Consider the following 24,996-nt stretch of genomic DNA (forward strand, 5'->3'; position numbering starts at 1 on the left):
CCAATCTGAGTCGCTCACTGGGACCAGATTGGATCCTGAAACATTATCTCGGGCACCTTTATTTGCCTTCATTTATTCTGTGTTTGAAAAAGATAGAATTTGCCCAACACAGTTGTGATGGAATGTGCACCTGTAGAAGCAGAGGGGGAGTCTTTTGACAACACAAAGCTGTTTTTCAGAAGGAGACCGGGATTAAGACACTGTGCAACCCAGATCCGGGTGAGGAAGGAGGGAAGAGATTCAGGGTAATCACACCCTAGAATCTCCTAGGATGTATTTAGCAGTTTAGAATCTTATAGTCAGGCAAGATTCTGTCCACTAGGTGTAAACCAATAAAGGATTGGATGTGATTGGATCTCACTGTCTCAGGCCTGACACTATTAAGAGATGGACAAGGCCAGATGAAGGCCGCTTGATGCTCTAAGCACAGCCCAACAATGGTGTCTCTTGGCCATCCTTTACTTAATAGACAAGACATTAAGACTTGATAACTGCTAAAAAGTCTTGTGTGGCAGCAAAAGAGTTAAGGAGGTGATAGCTAATGGGAAAAAACTCTCGGGTACCCCCTTACTTTGATTCCCTAAACATGGGCTTATCTTGTTCCAAAGGTGCTTTTTCAAGAGGCAACTGGATTTTCTTGTTTTTCTTTGTTTCGCTTCTCATCCAAGAAGCTTCTTCAGCTCTGGATGGTGGGATCCCCATCTTCAAAGAAAAACAAGAAAGTCCAATTGCCTCTTAAAAAAGCAGCTTTGGGACAACCATGACCTGGATAACTGAGAATCTCCATAGACATGGGCTTATCTTGTTCAGGGCTGGAGAAGGATGGATTTCTCTTTCAAGATTCAGAACCTTCTACCTGCAAAAATCGTAAAGCATCACACCACTATTCCCCTTCCCAAAGCTTTATGCTCAGCTCATTACAGATCTCCACTTTCCTGGCTCTTCTTCAGATATTTGCAACTGTAATAGTTTATGAGAAAGACCTTGAAAAATCACCGCAAAATGATGCTGCCCAGGGGATAGTTAGATAAGAGAGGGTGCAGCCTACAGCTGCATAATGGGTGGAGAAAGAGGGCCAGAAAGGCTCTCCCTGACTTCTCAGGTTTGTAAAAGAAATGATGTGAAATTTATACATTCAAACTGGCAAGACTGATGTCTGTCTTCACAGGCAGATCAGCAGGAAACACAATCAGCCGAGCTCATGCTATTTTTTTTGTGAGGCTACATTAACGGAATCTTGCCTGAGAAATGAGACAAGGAAACCCACTGAGACACATACACTTACCACAAGACCAAGTGTACATTGAATTGTTGCTGTGTGTCTCAGGCCAACCCAAGATAACTGTCGCAAAGACACCAGCATGGCGGCTGGGTGAAATGTATATCCTATTTTTCCCCTTGTCATCCTGAAGCAATGGAAATGTGAAGGATTAGGCACAAATATATCCCCGCAAAGTATTATCAGTGGCAGTAAACAGGCACTTCCAAGCCTCTTTGCTTAACAGGCATAACTGAATAACATAATTAAATAGCATAACTTTATGAATAATATAACTTCTTTTGCAGCCCGGATTGAACTGTCTTTATGAGAAAAAGTGACTAACAAATTCTTCTTCCACCTGTTGGCTATAAGTATCTAATATTCCATTATTTTCCCATGATGTCTCACAGGGGAATAAGTGTGGATAAATTGGATAAAGTTTTTCTAAATAAACCAATGGAGGACTGCATATCTGATTTAAATCACTAGAAGGATTTAGATTCATCACTCAATTTTAAAAAAATTGTGCGTGTCTAGAAATTAGCTCAATAGATCAATGTGATTTGTGCATGGGTCTCCAACCTTGGCAACTTGAAGACTTGTGGACTTGTTCTGCCCTTTAAGAAGTTAGAGCACGCTGGCTGGGGAATTCTGGGAGTAGATGTCCACACATCTTAAAGTTGTCAAGGTTGAGAAACATTGAGTTAGAGAGGCAACAGTTGCAATATTACATTGTTCACTGCACGATTAATCTGTCTTAATATGACACACAAATGGCATCAGTGAAACATTGCTAAGACAGATTTCTCAGCTGTCTGTCCCCTCTATGCACTATTTTATCCACTTTGTTTTCTCCCACATTTTTCCAATACTCACAAGTCTTCTTTTCCCACTTGTGCTGGATTGCTCTTCATTCGCCAGAGGATCTGTTTAGTGCCAAGAACACAATAGAAGATTTAAATGTCACCAGTCAAGATAGACTTGAATTTCTCTCTGTAAAGCATGGAAGTTTCTCCTCTGCTGAACTCAGCCTTTTTTTTAATATGAAAAATGGTTTCTAAAAAGACTGGTTTTGGATAAGTTAAAAAGGAACAGAGGTTTCAGTCAGAAAGTTTTGCAGTTGCTAAATCTGGACTTCTTCTGCCCAGAACATTTTTGTCACTAGTCTTGGGGGCACAGAACAGTATAAGGTAAAGGTAAAGGTTCCCCCACACATGCGTGTTAGTCGTTTCCAACTCTAGGGGCCGATGCTCATCTCCATTTCAAAGCCGAAGAGCCAGCGCTTGTCCGAGGACGTCTCCGTGATCATGTGGTCGGCATGACTAGATGCCAAAGGCGCACGGAACGCTGTTACCTTCCCACCGTTGTGGTCCCTATTTTTCTACTTGCATTTTTACGTGCTTTCGAACTGCTAGGTTGGCAGAAGCTGGGACAAGTAACAGGCGCTCACTCTGTTACACGGCACTCGGGATTCGACCCACCAAACTGCCGACCTTCTGATTGACAAAGCTCAGTGTCTTAACCCACTGAGCCACTGCGTCCCTAACTACAGAACAGTATATATAAATGCAATCTACCCACTCGTTGATCCTGAAAGTTTGCATTTCTTTGTTAAATAGTTTATCCTAGGATCCCATCTGGGTGGGTCACTGGGACCAGAGGTTTAGCCTTCTGAGCTTTATCTACCGGAATCTGTAATGCAGGGGTCCCCAACCCATGGTCCATGGACCAGTGCTGGGCTGCGGCATGCCAGCAACCGGTCTGCATAAACAAGCAAAGCCCCATCCGCGGGATGCAGGCAGCACACAAAACCATGCCCCCTCCAGTCTGCAAAAAAAACCTCTCTCCACAGAACCGGTCCCTGGTGCCCAAAAGGTTGGGGACCTCTGGTGTAATGTGTAACATTCTAGTAGTTCCCTGAGGATGGGCTCCAGCACAAATCTGAAAACTTGGAAGCCCAAATCTCTGGTCCTAGTGACCGACCCAGATTTGATCTTGCAACATTATCCTGGGACATGTTGCAGGATAATGTTTGCCTTTATTCATGAGTTTTATCCTATCCAGTTTCCACATCATACAATCAAGGTCCCATGATTACCTTTTTTATGAGAACTGTTAGACACTGTGACACTTCCGACATCAACACTCATGTTTGAGAAGGCGTTCATCACCAATACTTTGATCAGAAAAGTACCTGAGAAGAGCACATAGCAATACAAAAAAACAAAAAACAATGAAACAGATTCACAGTTAAAAACGAATGTCAATGCTGCAAACATTGACATGTTTTTGCACTGACAATATAAGAGACAGCCTGTTATTTTAATTGCTTCATTTGGGAGGGAGGAATCACCCTGAAGTTGTGATAAGATTGCAAAAGCCCGCGTACAGAATGGGAAGTGAAACCTCATATGTAAAACTAATTGGATAATGTGATTTATGACGTGTAGATAAGGGCAGGGATTGTGTGTGTGTTATGATGGGTTTGGGCGGAGGAGATTTCAGATTCTGGCATCCCTCCATGAGTGCTGATGTTTCGTTTCATTACTAAGACTTTTTAGATAAATAATATGCCTGCAATTTGTTTGATTTGTCTCATTCATCGGAACCATGACAACAAATCTTGAATGTTTAAAGGTGAGCTTGACTGAGTAGAAGGTCTTGGTGTTTCAGAGATCTAGAGAGGATGAATGGCAGAGATCATGTCAAGGGAAGTTTAGTCTGATGAATGAAAAGTTTAATCTGACTGAAAAAGCTTGAGATTGTGGTATGGCTTGGAAGAACTCAAATGAACGAACTTTTCATCCCCAATACAGATGATTTGACAACCGAGCAGCTTGCATGTTTTGGGCAAGCTACCCCTTTTTCTCCTGTCATTACTGAATTTCTGACATTTTCTGCTGCTTCTTTCCAGTGCCATCTGAGGTCCCAAAAGTGCTTTTTTCAAAAGGCAACTGGACTTCCTTTGGTTTTCCTTGAAGATATTTCACTGGAAATATCAGAAGCGAAACGTCTTCAAGGAAAAACAAAGTCCACTTGCCTTTTGAAAAAGCATCCTTGGGACAGGATGTTAAAGGGGAGTTAAAGCACATTATGAATTTGGTTAATTGTATATTAAGCATAATTTTTATTTAGAATATGATTACTATAACTATAATCCTGTATTTAGCTCTGGGAAGTGGGGGGGGGAAGTGGGCGGGTTTGGGGTGGGGGGGATCTGGGGATATATTGTAAAACTTTGTTTTTGTAAAACTCTTTAATAAAAAAAAAAGAAAAAGCATCCTTGGGACAACCATGTCCTGGACGAATGAGAATCTCCATAGACAGTTCCATCTCAGGGTTCAGCAATCAACAACAAAAAGAGGAGCCTTAAAAAAGCTCAAAACATTAGTCTTTGGCAATGTCCTCCCTGCCAAGTATACGCCATGGTGGTTTGCCAACAATGCCAAGCCAGGGGTCTATATTTTCCAAAAAGTAAATTGGCAAAATGCTATGTCCAATGGAAACCGATGTAAGTGTCAAGTATCCGACCTATGGGCTTTTCAAGTGACTCTGAGGCATTGTTTACCTTAAAAGTCCTTTATTAGCCTACTACACCGGCAAATGCTTGCTCGAAGGAAGCTGGAATCTGAAATCTCCACCCCTTGCACAATATATTAAAACACAATTCTCCACTTTCTAATTTTGTCATTAATCATATTCTCCAATTAATTTAAAGAATCAGTTTCCCTTCCGTTAGAAAACCCGCCAAGGTCTTATCTTCTTTAGTTAGAGATGGCCTTGAAGGTGCAATCCTACTCGTCCCCCCTCCCAACCTTAAACTAAATCTCTTAAAGCAATACACAAGTTTAACATATGGAATGGCTACTTCTTCATCTCTTGTCAAGCAATAACATTCGACGTTAGCAGCGTTGACAGTAAGATTTTCATATTTTGATGAAGATAAGATTAGGTTTGCTTCCCTTTTTAACACTAACCTTCACTTACTCCGTTTCACCTTTGTATATATTAGTTACAGGGTTGGGTTTAGGAATGGAGACACCTAGGTTGGTCTTCATTCGTGAAATCCCCTCACTGACTGTGCTAGACCCAAAGTTCAGAGAGAAAAACTGGGAGAAGTGTGTTTGGTGCCTTGGACAAAGACTTGGATAAAAGATAGCATGTAAACCAGCTAGATAGAATTAGAATCTTAGCATTGCAGTACCTTCAGAATTCATTGGGATTGTATAAATTTCAGACTTTCCTTCAACAAAATCCTTCAGGTGGGAAAAAGTTTCATTCATCCCGGTCACTTCAAATCTCACTTTTTCAGGGGCGCCACGACGTACAGAGACTTTGATTTCCAGGTCTTCTCCTAATTCCAAGGAGTCGGAAGTTAACATAGCTTGGAGACCGGAAATCGGTTCCACTAAATGGACAGTCAGGATTTCTGTGACCTCTGAATCTGTGGTGTTGCTGGTGGCAACTATTTCAAGGGAATGCGCTCCAGGGCCAATCAGCCGTTGAGGCACCCCGTCCAAGGTTATATTATGAGGGGCCGTTCCTATTTTTGTGCTGGTCTCCAACACAGTCTTGTTATCACTTAATATAGTGTAGGTCACTCCAGTCCCTGCAAAACAGAACAAAACAAAAATTCCAGAATGGCTCAAAAGTGGTGTCAATTATAACAAAGTCTCTATGCCTTCATTATTACAAATGTATTTGTTTCTTTAGCGTATTTGTCCTGTATTTGTTATGCACATAGACAAATACTATGCAACAAACATTAAATAAACACATGCACTTGGATGGAAGGTCAGACAATAGCTGTGCTGGCTGAAGATAAAGGGAATTGCAACATACCTAGAGGCCTCTGTTTTAGAAAAACAGCTTTACTACGTAAGATAGTGATTCTAACATCCCTTAGAGAATGCAACCTTTTTCAATGAGTGTATGGTTTATTTTTTCCCCGCCCCACTTTCCCCCCTTTTGTTATGCTGTATGTTTCAGTTGTAAACCTGACAATAGGGTCTCAAGGTAGACAGATTCAGTTCCAGTGACAATGAGTGTGCAATTGGAAGATCTGAAAGATCAAGCTAGGGACAGATCATCATAGTTAAAATTGATCTATGCAGTTGCTAAGAATTGAAAACAATTTGATGGCGCACAATCAACCAAGTAGCTGTTAAGTCCTGCTTCCAAAAGACACTTTGAAATGCGCAGGATGCAAATGTAGCACCTGCTTGCAACTCTTTAAAGCAACCGCATCTTTTCTGTTTTTCTGGCACCCACCAACCACCTTGCTAATGAAAGCTAAGAAAGCATTCTAGTCATCATTATGTAAGCCTTTTTCTCTCTTTTCTTTTTTCCTTTTTAATTAACTATTTGCCTACCTTCCTGCAGAAAGCTGATACATACACAAACACACACACACATACACACACATACCTTCTATATTTGTCATGAGATCTTTTTTTAAAAAAAATCTTCATAAGAAAGGTTGTTGCCAGTGGCCAAAACCCCAAAATGGCTGTTCCTCCTTCCGGTCTATGAACAAACTTGATTAGCCATTTACTCTCCTGCTTTAAGACTGTGTTGCTGGAGACAATCTGCCCAATGTTCCCTATTGGTAGAGTTGGCCCTGATTTCAGAATTTTACACTTTTCTTTCAAGATGGTTTTGTTTACAGAAAAGATCTGGATGCTTTAAGGAATCGTTCAGATTAGCAAAGTTCCACTTTGTGCACAGGGGAAAGTATATTGTTTGAACGGCTGCTGGAAGAGAGAAAGTGCACTAACCTCCATCAAGTTCTACTTGAATCCATAAGGTTTCCTCATAAAGGGTCCTGCAATAAGAGCTGTTCCCCACTTCATATTTGCTGAAGCACCCGGTCACCGTGACCTTATCCATTTTATCTCGAACCGTGATGAGTTTTTGAGCAGTCACATGCCACTCGCTGGTCGTGCACTCCACAAAAACGGTGAATTCGCCTGGCACTGTATAGCAGTGAGTCACATTGCTGTGCAAGCTGTGAACGCAAACCAGGACAAATTATCAGCAGATCTGTCAAGTCCCAAACCGAGAATAACACTTGGTAATGCTTCCAACTTGAAATCTTTATTGATTCACACCCATAAACAAAATCTTGGCAGACTGAGGACTCTCCTATTTGCATCTACAAAATAAATCTGGGAACTACTAGAGACAGGCTGTCTTTACCTTCTTTCTCTCACCCGTAACATCCAGACTGGATTGCCTCTTGGCCCTCTGGAATTCACCCATCCCTCTTGGGAAGCCACCTCCCTGCTACATTCCATCCCAAGATCATCAGATCTACAGCAAGGCATTGAAAACTGGAAGATGTTGGTTCTAGGTCCAACTTGGCCAAGCATCCCTTCTTAGGGGACATTACATTTAGGGATAGAGGTAGGGGTCAAAAAGGTTAAGACAGTGGCTGTGACCATGTAATCAAAGCTCTGTCCTTTTTTGATATGGCACATGGTGGTGCCTTGGTGGGGAAGATGGGGATGGTTGTCTAAACGCATCCAAAGATTGACAGTTTGGCAAAACGTGATCTTTAATCTCACTGACTCTTAGATGCAACTACAGTCCCTTGAAAGTCTCTTCCTCATTTCCTCCCCAAGCTTCCTCTGACCTTGGAGGGTAGTAGGGGTCCACCGTGCTTCCATCTCCAGTGCTAATTAAGCAGGAGAGGTTTCCAGAGTATGGGGAGAGCAGCCATTTCAAGGAGATGGTGACATTTTCCAATACAAACACGGTCTCTGTCACCGCCAAGCTCAAGCCTGTAAAAGAGTAGAGAGAATTCCATCCCCTTTTGCATCCAGGGGCAACTCAGAGCCTTCTCACATCTTCATTTCACAAACAGATAAACTATCCTCTATAAAAATGACAACCATTTCAATCTTCAGTATGGAACCTGGGAAACAAAAGCTAACATTATCAACACAATACTCTTGTACTGAAGCTCCGGCACCTTTACAGACCTCGGTGTTAAGACCAAGCTGGTGAGCAAAACAGTAAAAATATAATATAATGTTAAATAGAAAATTGTAACAGCAAAATGATTAATTTTAATATGAATGTATTGTAATACTAGCTTTTGGTATAGATTCCAATAATATGAGTATTATATAAAGGTGTTCTCATCTCACTCAGGATTTGTTTACTTATGATCACAGACCAGGCAGAAATAAAATATAAATCCTACATTGTGAAATGCACAATTAACGTTTTCAGCTAACTACCTGGAATTGTTTCCAGCTCAGAATCAAGGTCAGAGAAGAACTAGATTTGTTGGTGTTTGTTTTATTAAGTGCGTTGGTCACCCATCTTGCCACAAGGGCTGCAGAGATTTATGGCAAAGCGATTGGTTTCGTTGTAGCTTCGGAGTCTAGTTAAGGTGATTTTGAAAAAATAAAATAAAATCCAACTTCACCATTAAAAATAATCCCCAGCTAGGAATGCAGCATTTGCAAGAATCTAAATGATTCTGCAAACTATTGTAGGCTGGCAGCAAGCTGATAAGTCTCTAAATTTCAGACACCACGTTGTTGTTGCTTGGGGAAAAAAACAGAGTACAGGTTGACAATTTTAAAACAGGGTTTCTACACAAGTGTCACTAACCAATCTTGGCCTCCCTGGACTGTGCGTAGAAACGGTGACTGCTTACCTTCCATGCAATGGTATTGGACAGAGAGGTAGCTTCCCAAACCTGGGCAAGGCTCTCCAAAAAAGGTTCCATCCGCTGCAACTTGGCATGCTTGGAGCCCGAGACATTGCCCTGCAAGATTAAAATGACCACTTGAGTTATGGTTTCAGTTGATTTCAGTTCCTCATTTTTGTAGATAGATGGATGAATACGTAGATAAATGATTGGATGGATGGATGGATGGATGGATGGATGGATGGATAGATAGATAGATAGATAGATAGATAGATAGATAGATAGATAGATAGATAGATAGATAGATAGATAGATAGATAGATGGATAGATACGGTAGATAGATAGATAGATAGATAGATAGATAGATAGATAGATAGATAGATAGATAGATAGATAGATAATAGATAGATAGATAGATAGATAGATAGATAGATAGATAGATAGATAGATAGATGATGGATGGATGGATGGATAGATAGATAGATAGATAGATAGATAGATAGATAGATACATAGATAGATACAGTAGATACGGTAGATAGATAGATAGATAGATAGATAGATAGATAGATAGATAGATAGATAGATTGATTGATTGATAGATAGATGATAGATAGATAGATGATGGATGGATGGATGGATAGATAGATAGATAGATAGATAGATAGATAGATAGATAGATAGATAGATAGATAGATAGATAGATAACGGATGGATGGATAGATAGAAAGATAGATCGATCTTTGTGAAATGTGTGAAAGACCTTGCCAGACTGGTCCAACAGCCACTATCAAGGGAAAAGTCAGATGGGAGACAGTATAATCTGCAGCTGAATAGTGGGCAGGGCAAGAGATTTGGAAGGGACCCTCTCTAGTTTTTTGGGGGTGGGGGATGGGAATGGGACAGAATTGTACTTTCAGACTTGGCAAGATTCTGTCCATATAGCTTATAACAAAGTAGAAGTAGCCCATCTGGTTGTGATTTCTGTCTGGATTGCCCCTGGAGGCTCTATCCAAGAAGCTAAGCGGAATTGGATTTGTTAGCATCTGGATATGGTGAGAGACCATTAGGAAATGCTTGGGCTGTAGGCTAAGCCAGGCAGCTGCAAAAACATCCAGGCTGAAGATGAAGGAATTTCCCTATTGCTGTCAATAAACCTACATGGACATGTTCATGTAGTCACAGTAAGTCAAACTTGACTCAAGGTAGTCTGCACTATTGCCTTTTGAGGCTTCCAGAGTGAGGGCCACCTAGGATGGACTTTGCAATAATTGCCATATGGTTTTTGAGGCTTACCTGCAACTTCATCCTTCACACTAATCCAACTGCACTCTTCTTCATCATCAAACTGCAGGGGAGTCTCAAGGACGCAGTAGTGCGGAGTTTTCCGCCCGTAGAAACTCTCTCCGATCTGGATGACTTGTCCTGACCCACACTGCACGGTGGCATTGGAGTTGTCACAAGCAATGCTGTGGCCTGATTCTGGACAGTAAGGACAATAGTGAAGGCTCCCTTCAAAGTCTCTTTTATCTTCTTAATTCAGCTTCTCTAACGAGGTGCTCTCCAGACACATTGGACTTGGATATGTGAATTTTTAAAGACAGCCAAAGACAAACTACCTGAGAATTGTGGGAGCTGAATTCCAGAACATCTGGTGAGATAATCCGGGAAAGCTTTCCTTAACTGCTCCAAAAGGGAGCAACGGACAGGGCTACTGAGGAGCTAGAAGATACCAACTCTGCATCAGTTTTCTGCTGTTTGGTGGCACAGATTCCCACAGCTCATGGCTAATTAAAAGACCGAGGCCAAAAATGTTGTGAACCCCCATTCCCAGCAACCCAGCATAGCCTTAACAAGCATAAAGGTAAAGGTAAAGGTTCCCCCGCACACGCACACTACTCATTTCCGACTCTAGGGGCCAGTGCTCATCTCCGTTTCAAAGCCGAAGAGCCAGCGCTTGTCCGAGGACGTCTCCGTGGTCATGTGGCCGGCATGGCTAGACGCCAAAGGCGCACGGAACGCTGTTACCTTCCCACCGTAGTGGTCCCTATTTTTCTACTTGCTTTTTTACTTGCTTTCGAACTGCTAGGTTGGCAGAAGCTGGGACGAGTAACAGGCGCTCACTCTGTTATGCGGCACTCGGGATTCGACCCACCAAACTGCCGACCTTCTGATCGACAAGCTCAGCGTCCTAACCCACTGAGCCACCGCGTCCCTTTAACAAGCATGGATGTTGGTAAAGGAGGCTGGGAATTGTCTTTCAGCCACATGTGAGAGGCTGAAGCTGTTGCAGTTGTGAATGAATGATTAACTTCATTACAAACCAGAGGTCCATCAAGGAAATCAAAATAGAAACAATAAAATGAAGTACTGTAAAACAAGGGGTCCCCAACCCCCGGGGCACAGACTGGTACTTGTCCATGGCCTGCAAGCTGGAGGTGAACGGTGGGCAAGTGAGCAAAACTGACACCATTCCTCCACTCCAACCCGACACATGGAAAAATTGTCTTGCACGAAACTGGGGGGCCACTACTGTAAAACGAAATACGAACAATACAACCCTCTAATAATCTACACAATCTAACAAGTATTCAGTTGCCATAGGCAAAACGCAGCTTCCGTAGGTTGCAAATGCAAATTTAGTGGCAGATTTGCATGGCTTTAGAATCTTTGTCTGCCAGGAGTTTTACCTAACATCCAACCTGTTGCCTAATGAGGGGTGTTAGAAGCTTGATATGAGTACCGTTATACATTAAAAGGGAGCAAGATGGGGGTTTGTGATTGAATGCTCTCAGACTGGCACTGGCCATTGATGTAGGCAGAAATCAGCAGCTTCTCATTTGCCTTTTTTGCTCACTTTTCTAAAACTTAGAAATCAAAAGAAATAAAACCTAAAACTTAGAAATCAAAAGAAATAAAACCAGAACCTTAGAAATCAAAAGCAGGCCAATATAATCCAGGTCAGCGTTTCTCAACCTTGTTAACTTGTCAGTTTTCTCAACCGTGTCAACTTGAAGACGGGTGGACTTCAGCTCTCAGAATTCCCCAGCCAGCAGAGCTGGGGGAATTCTGGGAGTTGGAAGTCCACCCATCTTTATGTTGACAAAGTTGAGAAACACTGGTCTAGGCCAGGGGTAAGCAACCTTGGCTCTTTTAATGACTTGTGGACTTCAACTCCCAGAATTCCTGAGCCAGCCACGCTGAGGGGAAAGGGAGAGGTTTCCAAGCTGAGCCATGCTGGCTCAGGAATTCTGGGAGTTGAAGTCCACGAGTCATAAAAGAGCCAAGGTGGCCTACCCCTGGCCTAGGCTGCTTTATGACTCGTGGACTTCAACTCCCAGAATTCCTGAGCCAGCCATGCTGAGGGGAAAGGGAGAGGTTTCCAGGCTGAGCCATGCTGGCTCAGGAATTCTGGGAGTTGAAGTCCACGTGTCATAAAAGAGCCAAGGTTGCCTACCCCTGGTCTAGACAGTTATCTCTACGTATTTGACAGGCATGGGTGTGGGTTTAGTTTCTTACCAAATTCACAAATAAAGTCAAACTCCTGGCTACAGTTCTCAGTTACTCCCCACTGGTACTCAGCATTCTTCAGGATATAGCCACAGGATGATGCAAAGATCGAGGGCGGATCTTGGGACCACTTGCTGTAGGTGATGTTCGAAGTATCTAGCCAAATCATGGATCCTGCATGGAAGGAAATTGATATAGCGTACAGATGCGCCACAAAATATTTTACAGCTACAAAGAGAAGTGTCCATCAAGATCTCCTTCCTTGGCCAGCAATAGCACAGTGAAGTTGGACACATAATCCTTTCAGCCAGACGATCTCTCAAGTTATCCCCCAGAAAGTAGAGGGTGAACTGATAGCAAGCAAGCTAGTGTTGATCCCCTGGCTCCATGGCAAAGTGTACTCATTGGATTCCTGTTATATGCCACACTACCTTTTCAATAAGAGAATTTAGCGAGATACTCTTCTATCAAGCTTTTAATCATTCATTGACTGCAATTGTCATTTAAATATTTTAAACTTGGTGTTTTTGCTTTTAAACTGATGAGCCACCTTAGGTGCTTGGGTAAGCAGAGAGGTGGCTCTTGCTGCATTCTGTCAATCAGAAGATCCCCAGTAAATTTCTTCAAGGGCCATGCCTTGTCCTGCATTCTGGCCCCCCCATCAATTGGCCATCTGAGAATATTTAAGAAGTCCATAGGCATGGACAGAGGCTGGTGACTACTTTCTCCCCTACTCCTTACAGCTGATATTTAAGCCTGCGGTTTATATGGCACATACGAATACAATTTATTGAGAATTGGCATTCTATCAACAAGGAAGGGAGGGAGGGAGGGAGGGAGGGGGGAAGGAAGGAAGGAAGGAAGGAAGGAAGGAAGGAAGGAAGGAAGGAAGGAAGGAAGGAAGGAAGGAAAAGATAGAGAAGGAAGAGAGGAAGGAAGGAAGGAAAAGATAGAGAAGGAAGAGAGGAAGTAGAGGAAGGAAGGAAGGAAGGAAGGAAGGAAGGAAGGAAGGAAGGAGAAAGCAGTGGCAAACTACTTCTGTAGTGTTGCCAAGAAAATTACCTAGATATGTTCATAAATGCATCAGAAGCTGAGCTTCTCATTCCCTTTACAATTTACCCCTCACTTTTGTATCTAGGATTCTAACCACAACTTGCTGCACATACCATTGTCCTCGATTTTTCTTACCTTCATTGGTTTCGTTTGACGAGGCATAGGTTATACCAATCCACCACTCCTTGTCCTTGGAGATATGTTCCTCCAAGAACGTCTGAGTATCTTCATTCCCAATAAAGGCCAAATGGCCACCTCCTCTCTCACACCAGCTCTGAGCACTTGTGAACGTGCGTTGGAGTCTCACGAATTCATAGCACGAGTGATTGAAAGCCACTTGATACTTTGAGCAAGGGATCTCTTCTGCCAGGGATAAGTCCTCTCCTGTAGACCAGGAAACTAGGAGTATAAAAATTATACTAAGAAAATGCATGTCTGGATCAACGATGCAGCTCCTACACTGAGAGAGACAGAGAACCCATCACCAATTCTCTACACTTTCTGACTTGGTTTTGTAAACCTATTTCTCTTTTCTACCTCTTCTCCTATTGCCTGCAACAGCCTACTAAACCTCTTGCTTCCAATTTAAAAAAGAAGAAGAAGAAGCTTCTTTGAATGATTATTTTTAAAAAAGCACAAACTGGTGCTATTGATGTACCAATGGATTTGAAAAAGGCCATTGTGCAAATGTCTGTTACAAATCAAGAAGAATAAACAGCAAGCCTTAATGGATAAATTTCCATGTGAGCCGAGAAGATTACATTGATAAATAAGCACATAAGCCGTATGGCAACCACAGATAAAAGACACAGTAAAAGGGACTATTGTATTTTTAGATGCTGGGCATTTTATTCCAAAATAAGAATTTTAAAACCTAGTACATTGATGTTGACTTACACCATGTGAGGGATATATGTAACAATTTCAGCAATCCTTAAAAATTGTGAACAAAGAAGGTATGTGGAAATTAGATGTATATCCATAGAAAGAGAAAGTACCCATCCAATTTCTGGAGAGTTTAGGAATAAGAAGAAACCTTCATTCCCCACTTCCTTGCATCTCTTCAACCAACAAATGCATTAACCAGTCTAAGAATTGCTGTGATGAAAGACATGGACAAATGAATAATAGGAGTATTATCTCAAGACTGGTTAAAAAACCTTTCAATAAGATCTAGTCCAGTGATGGCGAACCTATGACACATATGTCAAAGGGACGACCGTGACATTTTGGGTGATGTGACAGTTTTCAAGCAAATCCTCTGGTCTCCTTCTCTGATTCTGTCATCATCTTATTGCCCTGCTCCAGGAAAACTACATCCTAGCTTGCCTATGGCCCTTTCTGACATGTGCAGAACAGGACTAAACTTGTATACATTCAGATGCTGAAGAACCAAGCTTTAGAGACTTCTTTGCAGGGAGAGTTTCTGGGCAAAAGGTGAATCTGATCTTAGCAAACCAAAGCTGTTTTGCTTCAGTTGTGCACAGTGGTGGGATTCAGCCAGTTCGCACCACTTCGGCAGAACCAGTAGCTAATTTTTTGTTGTCCAGGCCCAGAATGTACTTCCGGCAGCGGCATCCACACAGAGAACCGGTTGTTCACATATTTGAATCCCATCACTGGTTTGTGCATGGTGGGTAGAGAGTAGGGGCCTTGGATTGGCTATATAAAGCTCCTGGAGAAAGGTATTTGCTTTCTGGAACAATTTGAAGATAGACCTCTTCTGTGGTAGTATTTATTTATTTGCAATGATCTTTGATCGGATACTGAATCCCACATTGTTTACTTGAGGACCTATAGACAGGTCCTCAAGTATGACCTGTGACATATATAGGTCCACTGAAGACCTGTACAATGCATGGGTCAGAAAGAAGGCTGAGGAAATATCTACACCACCACCCCCTCACATCCCGCACATAAACTGCTTCAACTCCTTGGAACGGCACTTTAGAGCATTGCATGCCAAAACAACTAGACACAGAGACAGTTTTTCCCCCTTGTGCCATCACTCTGCTAACTCCCACAGCATTGTCTTATGTCTAAGATATTTACCCATGCAGGATGGTTGTGCTACCATTGCCCTTCTCATCTTTTCTACTACCTTCTCCATTGCTGTTATGATTACATACTTTGTTGTTTGTATGTACACTGAGAGCTTATGCACCGGAGACAAATTCCTTGTGTGTCCAATCATGCTTGGCCAATAAAAGTATTCTATTCTATTCTGACTCCTGCGAGTCCCTTGGTCTGCAAGGCGATCAAACCGGTCAGTCCTAGAGGAGATCAACCCTGACTGCTCTTTAGATGGCCAGATCCTGAAGCTGAAACTCAAATACTTTGGCCACCTAATGAGAAGGAAGGACTCATTGGAGAAGAGCCTAATGCTGGGAAAGATTGAGGGCAATAGAAGAAGGGGACAACAGAGAATGAGGTGGCTGGATGGAGTCACTGAAGCAGGAGGCGTGAGCTTAAATGGACTCCAGAAGATGGTAGAGGACAGGAAAGCCTGGAGGAACGTTGTCCATGGGGTCACGATGGGTCGGACACGACTTCGCAACTAACAACAACATTCTGTTGTCATTAATTCTCAGGCTGATGAATTGCTGTTGCTGAACTTCCTTTCAGCCCAAGGTTAAACTAGATCTCGACTTACTGCTTTACAATTGTGAGTTGGATTATTCGTCTGAATATTCTTCAAGAGCTTTGCTGAGTTGGGAAATCTGTCTATGTTGGAGGCTGTTGGGCATATGGGCTACACAGGAATGACAGTTGAGAAAGGTTGTGTACCTTCAATGACCACAAGATGGAGAGAGATCTTTAGGGATGGGTTGAGTAGCATGCCTTAAAAAAAAAAAGAATACAAACTTTCTCCCACTAGATGGCATGTTAGTAGGTTTGGGTGTGTAAATCCTACACACGCTTAATGGCACTTGTTTGTGAGTAGCTGACTTACATGCTAGTGCAGGGGTAGGCAACCTTGGCTCTTTTATGACTTGTGGACTTCAACTCCCAGAATGCCAGCCAGCTCAGGAATTCTGGGAGTTGAAGTCCACAAGTCATAAAAGAGCCAGGGTTGCCTACCCCTGTGCTAGTGTTATTTACTATCATAATCCTGGTTTTTATGTTTATGCTAAAGGCACTTAACTGAATACTGGAGACAAAATAGGTAAAGGTAAAGGTTCCCCTGCACATGCGTGCTAGTCGTTTCTGACTCTAGGGGCCGGTGCTCATCTCCGTTTCAAAGCCGAAGAGCCAGCACTTGTCCGAGGATGTCTCCGTGGTCATGTGGCCAGCATGACTAGACGCCAAAGGCACACGGAACGCTGTTACCTTCCCACTGTAGTGGTCCCTATTTTCTACTTGCATGTTTACGTGCTTTCGAACTGGGACGAGAAGCTGGGACGAGTAACCGGCGCTCGGGATTCGTCCCGCCAAACTGCCGACCTTCTGATCGACAAGCTCAGCATCCTAACCCACTGAGCCACCGCGTCCCTTGGAGACAAAATACTTGGCTGTATATATGAGTGTCTGAAATTAAAAGACGCTTGCTCCTGGGGAGGAAAGCCATGGCAAATCTAGACAGCACACTAAAAAGCAGAGACATCACCCTGTCAACAAAAGTGCGTATAGTCAAGGCTATGGTCTTCCCAGTTGCAATGTATGGCAGTGAAAGTTGGACCATAAGAAAGGCTGAGCGCCAAAGAATTGAGGCCTTTGAACTATGGTGCTGGAGAAGACTCCTGCGAGTCCCTTGGACTGCAAGGCGATCAAACCGGTCAGTCCTAGAGGAGATCAATCCTGACTGCTCTTTAGAAGGCCAGATCCTGAAGCTAAAACTCAAATACTTTGGCCACCTAATGAGAAGGAAGGACTCAATGGAGAAGAGCCTAATGCTGGGAAAGATCGAGGGCAATAGAAGAAGGGGACGACAGAGAATGAGGTGGCTGGATGGAGTCACTGAAGCAGTAGGCGTGAGCTTAAATGGACTCCAGAAGATGGTAGAAGACAGGAAGGCCTGGAGGAATGTTGTCCATAGGGTCGCGATGGGTCGGACACGACTTCGCAGCTAACAACAACAACAATGAGTGTCTGGACTAGGTTGATCTTCATCTGGGAACAAGGTTTAGATTTGGCTTTGGATATGACTGAAGGTGTCAACTGTTGAATTTTCAGGAAAAGTTTTTTTTTAAATGCATTTCTCTTTCTTTTAACCATTTTAGTTATCTGTCAAACCATTTGGATTTTGCTATTATCAGTTTTGTTATTATCCTTCTCATCTTTCCTATTAGTATCATGTTGTTTGTTGTTTGTATGTTATGAATTATTATATCTCATGATGTATGATTTATCACTTTGCTGTTTGTATGTACACTGAGAGCTTCTGCACCAGAGACAAATTCCCTGGGTTTCCAATCACACTTGGGGCAATAAAGAATTCTGTTCTATTTTCTTCCAACTCAGCCAGAGTTGGCTAAATCTATAAAACATCTTCAGGCAGGTTAGTTACTAGCCTAGTAATTATGGGCACCCAATGCGCTGAGTTTAGTTAGTTTTAATCTTAATTAGTGGGGGATTATATATGAATAATTTGCCTCACCTCTCCTCCCCATATTCCATGCAGAAAGCCTGTGGTTACACTTGCCTTTTGCAAGATCATGCTTTCTATAAATATTGGCATGTGGATTAACAGTTGTAGAACCCCTCAGGTGGAAAAAAAACAAAAACTCTCAAATTACCACCAGGCCACCAGTCAAGTAAGCCAAAAGCCAATCAAGAAACTGCCAAATAAGCCAACAGCAAACAGCCCAAGCAAAGAATTTCTAAGACCACCTCCAAAAACACCGTCAGGGAAAGACACTAGACTAGAATATATAGCAAACCCCACTCCTTACTAGCACTGATGATGTTACCTAGTTTGGGTAATGAAACATCTGCAAGAAAACAATGAAGCTCAGAGAGCACCAAGGACCCCTCAAAACGTCTGCTGCCCAAGATTAATTTTCATCCCATCTGTTTTAGCTTTATTCCCAAGTCTGAAATGAGGGTTTAAAGACCAGAATGGGCTGGTTATGTACACTCTGCCAAGGCAGAACAAAACAGATCTAATTACGGCTTATAGTAGTCTGCAAATCCACCATCTTTCTCTCAAATTCACCGTACTTTGTACTTATAAAATAAGTATATCTGTAAAAACCTTAGGCTGGATCAGAAAGAATGAAAACCAAATCAGTTTTTCGGAAGACATACATTCGGAAACCCAATAAATGAACACAGCTCAGGAGTTGTGTGTTTTTATTTGTTCAGCTGGTTCATATTGGTAATGTCAGCTTGTTATGGGCATTATTGCCTTTCCTTTGGTATTTCTTACTAACAGGAGACTGTTTCCACCAGTTCCAGCACTGATTTCAACAAACATCCCTTTTCTCTGAGGAAGATTCCAAGGTTTCGGTTTGAAGCCATGATCAAAACTAGGCCATTGAGACGGGGAGGCCTGTGGAACAGGTTTTACCCAATTTCTTGGAATAGCCTCAGTTGAGGACTATAAACAGCTTCGGGATCAGCCTGGGGCAGAAACTTCATGTGATGCTTCCTCCGTTGCTTTATCTCCGAACTTTGCCATAGATTGAAATGCTTTGGAAAACATGGGCCTAGCTCTTTGCTTCAACATCTCTCAAAGAGTTTTCTTCTCCTTCCCCCCCCCCAAAAGATCTTTTCTGCCAGAAATGATCTAACTCAGGGGTCCTCAACCTTGGCAACTTTTAAGACTTGTGGACCTGAGGGCTCTCTTACCTTGTGCCCTGCCTTTGTGAAGTGGTTGTTTTGAGATCTGCACCTGTCTCCCTGCACTGTACTGCACATACCGCATCGCTCAGTCTGCGTCTGGGTACTTTAGGCGTTAAATGTACCATCACTTGAAAGGAATATGCAGAAATTGCCCTGACTGGCTCCCCCTGTCTCATTTTCTCCCTTCCAGGTTGAGTTCAGCAATGTACCATCGGGAGGCATTTTCGAGAAAACAAAGGCAATTTTCTGCTTCTCCTACAATGCTTTTAGTCTTGCCATTAATGGAAGCTTTCTAGGTCAGCACAGAGTCAGGAAGACATTGTAAGAGAATACAGCTATATAAAAGCAATGCAGAATTTGTGGTGGTGGGGGGAAAGGCCTTGTAATGTACATAGGGAACAGCACAACAGATAAGAGGAAATTTACCAGCAGCATCCTGATTTGACAATATACATGGCGTGAAGAAATGACATCAGAGGGCTGTTAAAGATCTTGGTAGAATGAAAATATCTCTATCGGCTGCCAAAAGGAATCACAGACAGGCGGTGCCAATGTTGTAGAGGCCAAAACTCTGCCTGTCTTGCCTTATTGGGCACCTGGTGAATGTCTAGGCTTTGTTTCTCTTCCATTTGTGATACTTTTAGGGTAGTTCAGGGAAATGGCTTTCTAACATGTTGGTCATTGCATTTCTCCAAATGGTTCTGTCTATTTCATTGGCCCACAGCTAATTTTTTTTTCTTTGAAGTTATCTATATTGGGTTCATTAATATTCGCATCTAATGATTGAAATCTACAGGGTCCTTTGCTGCCTTCTCACCTTCAAACTAAAAGAAATGGCCAGAACTATGCTAGGAAGGAAAAAGCTGTGAAGATAACCCTCAAACCAACTTGTCATAGGGAAGATTACAGATTACTCTTCCTAACACCATGGCTAGATTCACACAAGAAGCTAGGCTAAAGTGGGATTGAGCAGCACATTCTAGGAACCCAGCTGGAAACTTAGCATATGGTGTGAATTACTAGCATATCATGTTAATACCTGATAGTTGTAATGAAGCATTTCACGGGAACACAGAAACTGTGCTTTGTCCAAACAGGGCTAGGGGTTTAATGAGAACTCAATCTTCCACTAACCCAGTTACATCTCCTTGCTATCAGCCACCATTTCCTTGCAGTTCTTTTACTTAGAAGGTTAGGAATGATAGCTGACTAAGTTTAGCCTTCCTACCAGAGAGCTGAGTAAAGTTACTTTAGCCCTGAATGGATTCCCTTGAGGTTAAACGGAACAGCACTGAATTAGTGAACTGAGTCATTTAACCCTTTTTATGCAATGTTCCCATTACAATGGACCTTCCTTTGACCTACTTACTTGTTACAAAAGCAGGATAAGTGTGGTCTACGGTTGAATAGCAGTTGAGGTAAGATCTCCCCAGTCCACACTGAACAATGCAATCACTACATAATCTCACATTTGAACAGCTTCTCTTCAATTCAGAAGGACCACACAGCCAATAGTTCTATTTAAATTAATATTTGGTCACTTACATTGATTGTATCAGAGTGATCCATTTTATGGATAGTTGTGTATATATAAATGTATATATTATGTACATTTGCCCTTGTCATAGTCAGTGGAGGGGAGTTCTGTTCCCGGAATTGAAAAATTTGGATGTCTGTTGTGTGTGTGTGTGTGTGTGTGTGTACATAGACATAGAAATATGTACACACACAAACACAAATTTTTCAATTCCAGGAACAGCACTGAATATGGTAAGTGCAAATGTAGGGATCTATCTCTCCCTAGCTATTAAACTTGAGTTTCTAATAAAAAGAACAAAAAAGATTGCTAGCATCTTTTTTTCCCTAGCCCTTCTGTTAAGAGAAAGAATCTAGTAGGAGCCATGATCCTGTGGACAGGAAGGAGATTGGTGGGTTTTCTGCCCATTCCCATATTCTAGTTGGCGAAGCAAACTAGAAATCACTCTGGTGACTACTAACTAAGTTTAGAGGCAGACTACAGTCTGCGAGACTCAAAAGCAGCATAATAGAGGCATTGTTTATGATGTACATTATTTATTACATTAGTCACTGGTGCAACAGGCTTGGCAGGTTTATTAAAGGATCCTGCAAAATCTGATTCTATTGTCTGAGTGCTCAAGTGAAATAAGAATCTAGAAGACGTGCAATCAGGATCTCACATAATTCCGTATGTGCCAAAGACCTGCATGTACAGATCAACAACTCAATTACGTTGAGTTTGATTTACTTCTGTGTACAGGCCAACCAATAGTCTCACTCAGACGGGAGGTAGACAGGCTTGGACAAGAATGTCAACTTTGTGTTCACAGCTTAAGTTAAACACAGGGAATTCGTGATCCTCTGGTACCCCAAGTTCAAAAGGCTGAACATTATCAGCCTGTTTTTCAGAGATTAGATGGTTTAGGTGTGCGAATAGGAGCAGTTTTCCTCTGGGGGGGGGGAGGGCTGCTACTCTCCTTTCTTCTTAAACATCTTCCCAGGCCAATCATGATTTTAAAAGAATTAGTCATACGATATCCTCCAATAATGTTGCTTCATCCCTGGCACCCTGCTACAGTTGTTCAAAAGGATGGGAGTCTAAGCTGCAGCCGTTGCTTCGCCAGTGTTATCCAGTTCTAGCTTAAAAGGCCTATTATGGCTTGTTTAGCAAGCCATGGCCTAGAGGGAAGGATGGACGGACCAAGTCAAATCACTAGGTTTATGTGGGGTCCTTGGTGCTCTCTGAACTTAGTAGTTTTCTTGCAGACGTTTCATTACCCAACTAGATAACATCATCCGTGCTCGAAAGGAGAGGGGCTTTTAGCATTGATGGTGTTACCTAGTTGGGTAATGAAACATCTGCAAGAAAGCGGCCAAGCTTACAGAGTACCAAGGACCCTACAGTTCAACCCTGAGCTACAAATAATCTCTTCTATTGTTAGATTTATGTTAAAGTTGATCGGCAGCTTTCAGCCCAAGAGTTTATGTGTGGCCCACACAATACCTTCAAAGATGCCAGTGACCAGTTAGAATTAATTACCTGCTCCTTTGCTGGTGGCCTATTAGTGGGAAGCATAAAAGACGATTGCAATTAAGAGGGGAGGGGGTGTCCCACCTATAAATGGAGCCGATGACACTGAGAAAATAAGACGTGGAACTGGAAAGGAATGTGCCTATTCTTAAACAAGACACAGCATGGTGGAATAAGCTTATACCTGCAATTTGCAATCCAAACTTTTGGCTGTGTATAGTTTAAAACAGGAGTCTTCAAACTTGGCCCTTTTATGATTTGTGGAATTCTGGGAGTTGAAGTCCACAAGTCATCAAAGGGCCAGGTTTGAAGACCCCTGGTTTAAAACCAGAGTATACGAAGAACCTCATCATAAAGCTGGAAACTGAAAATATCAATCAGGAGTTTAGCTTTACTGAAGACATGTTGCTTGTACTCTAAGCTATAGTTTAAAGAAGACACTCCAATTAGCCCATGTCACCCTAAGAAGCTATCAATCACTGTTTGCAAACTCCAGTGATAGGAATAGGTACATAGTCAAATCAGACAAAGCAGGCTTGACGAGGGCTTAGTCTAAAGTCAGCATGCATTTGTAACTGTACCATCTGGGTTTAGGTTACAGCCTCTGCTATCAGCTGATGTGCAAAACCCATCCATTATCAGCAGTGTTGGAGATACGTAATTTCTGCTGGGGTTTTTTTAATTGACTAACTTGCAGTAAAGCTTCCTTTGGAAACAGCTGTCAACCAAAACATGCAGGCTTTACTGTTTGCTAAGCGATAATGCCAGGCAAAGAACCAAGGAAAGCTAGTCTTCAGATCTTTTGCTTATCTCCAAAGAGTTAGCACTAGAGGTTTAATGGAGCCCTTGAGATGAAGAGATTTATCAAAGCAAAGTGCAGAATCAGCATACTCTACATTTCAAGATTTGCCACCTGTTTTTTTTAAGGGTTGACAAAGCTACAGAAGCAAAAAAAAAGATGTATGTTGGTGTGATTGGGATTTAATTTAGGAGATGCATTTTATCTTGATTTAATAACTACTTTTCAACTTATTGATGAATATCTTTACATTAGGAGAACCTCAACACAGGTGTGTTCTTAATTGCAAATACGTTGATGCCATCCTGAGATCTTCCACAACGTTAGCATTATTTTCAAGTTTTGGAAGATCTCAAGATGCCATCCGCATAGTTAGAACAAATAAGGCACCCTTATGAAGTTTCTATTAATGTGAAAATTATTTTAAAATCAGGGGGAAAAAAGATGTCATCTTTTTGACATGGATGTTTTCATGATGGCCCTCAGGAGCTGGAAAAATAAGATAAGGTGCCACAGTCATAGAAACGTTGATATACAAAACCCTGATTTTTAGATGCCTTGTAAAAATGACAACATATTGTTAGTTTAATTATCATTCCTTGCAGGAAGAAATTTTTGAAAGTTCTTTGTATCTCAGCTGGGAGAAAAGAGGGTTTTTTTCTTGCTCATTATAAACTTGAAATATTAGGCCAGCCGGCAGTAGTTATAATATTATTGCACTTCATTTTTCTCTACTTTCAGGAAAAAGGCCATAAAAAGTTTCCAGATTTTAAAAAGGAACTTATTATTTCGTCCCTGACCAGGCTTAAGTATCACTTCATAATGTACCACTTTATAATGCCTTGGTAAGACCACACTTGGAATATCTATCCAGTTTTGCCACAATAGAAAAAAAGATGTTAAGACTCTTTAGAGTCTTTTTTTAAAGAATGCAGAGAAGAGCAACAAAGATGGTTAGAGGACTGGAGGCTAAAACATATGAAGAACGGTTGCAGGAATTGGGTATGTCGAGTCTAATGAAAAGAAAGACTACGGGTGGCATGATAGCAGTGTTCCCAATATTTGAGGGGCTGCCACAAAGAAGAGGGGGTCAACCTATTCTCCAAAGCACCTGAAGGCAAAAGCAATGAATAGAAGCTAATCTAGGGGAGAGCCAACTGAGAACTAAAGAGAAATTTCCTGACAGTGCGAACATTTAACCAGTGGAACAGCTTGAGTCCAGAAGTTGTGAGTGGAGATTTTTAAGGAGAGATTGGACAGTCATTTGTCTGAGGGCCTAGACCAGGGGTAGGCAACCTTGGCTTTTTTATGACTCGTGGACTTCAACTCCCAGAATTCCTGAACCAGCCTGGCTCAGCTTGGAAACCTCTCCCTTTCCCCTCAGCATGGCTGACTCAGGAATTCTGGGAATTGAAGTCCACGAGTAATGAAAGAGCCAAGGTTGCCTACCCCTGGCCTAGACTAGAAGACCTCGAAATTCCCTTCTAATTCTATTATTCTGTTAAGTAGCTAATTCTGTTAAGTAGAACTCCGGCAGATCCCAGCTCCTGGCAGCCACTGACAAGGTGCCACAGACATAGAAAATCTATACAGCAAGTTGTATAAAAGAGGGAAAGCACCATCTGAATAGCAAAATAGCAAGCTACAGAGTCTAACCTCCCCTCGCAGAGAGCTGAGGATGAAGCAGAGGTGACATCACAAGAACACAACAATAGATGCTGTGGCATTTTTGTGCTGTGGGCATAAGGGGAAAGTTCTGAATCTGTTTATAAACCAGGCCAATTCTTAGTCCAGAATGTGCATAATCTTTGCACACCTCTGACTGTTCTTCCTGTTAGTAGTGTGGGCTGGGGTTGTTGACATCTTTACGTTTTATC

At 42.1% G+C, this 24,996-nt stretch overlaps 1 protein-coding gene across 1 annotated transcript in view; it reads right to left on the bottom strand.

The window, feature by feature from the left end:
* PKD1L3 (polycystin 1 like 3, transient receptor potential channel interacting) overlaps positions 1 to 19,353 on the bottom strand; it is a gene marked incomplete at its 5' end in the record, with an annotated part of 62,299 nt that extends 42,946 nt beyond the window's left edge. Inside the window, 9 exons of the mRNA XM_081335671.1 lie at positions 3,360 to 3,455; positions 5,466 to 5,870; positions 7,039 to 7,259; positions 7,896 to 8,043; positions 8,931 to 9,041; positions 10,221 to 10,406; positions 12,444 to 12,608; positions 13,623 to 13,871; positions 19,278 to 19,353. Of these exons, the coding sequence (XP_081191797.1) occupies positions 3,360 to 3,455; positions 5,466 to 5,870; positions 7,039 to 7,259; positions 7,896 to 8,043; positions 8,931 to 9,041; positions 10,221 to 10,406; positions 12,444 to 12,608; positions 13,623 to 13,871; positions 19,278 to 19,353 (1,657 nt within the window). The remainder of the gene's footprint in view (positions 1 to 3,359; positions 3,456 to 5,465; positions 5,871 to 7,038; positions 7,260 to 7,895; positions 8,044 to 8,930; positions 9,042 to 10,220; positions 10,407 to 12,443; positions 12,609 to 13,622; positions 13,872 to 19,277) is intronic.
* Positions 19,354 to 24,996: the final 5,643 nt, after the last annotated feature.

Source organism: Vipera berus (assembly GCF_964194415.1).
Source record: "Vipera berus genome assembly, chromosome: 10".
In the NCBI taxonomy this organism is placed as follows: Eukaryota; Metazoa; Chordata; class Lepidosauria; order Squamata; family Viperidae; genus Vipera; species Vipera berus.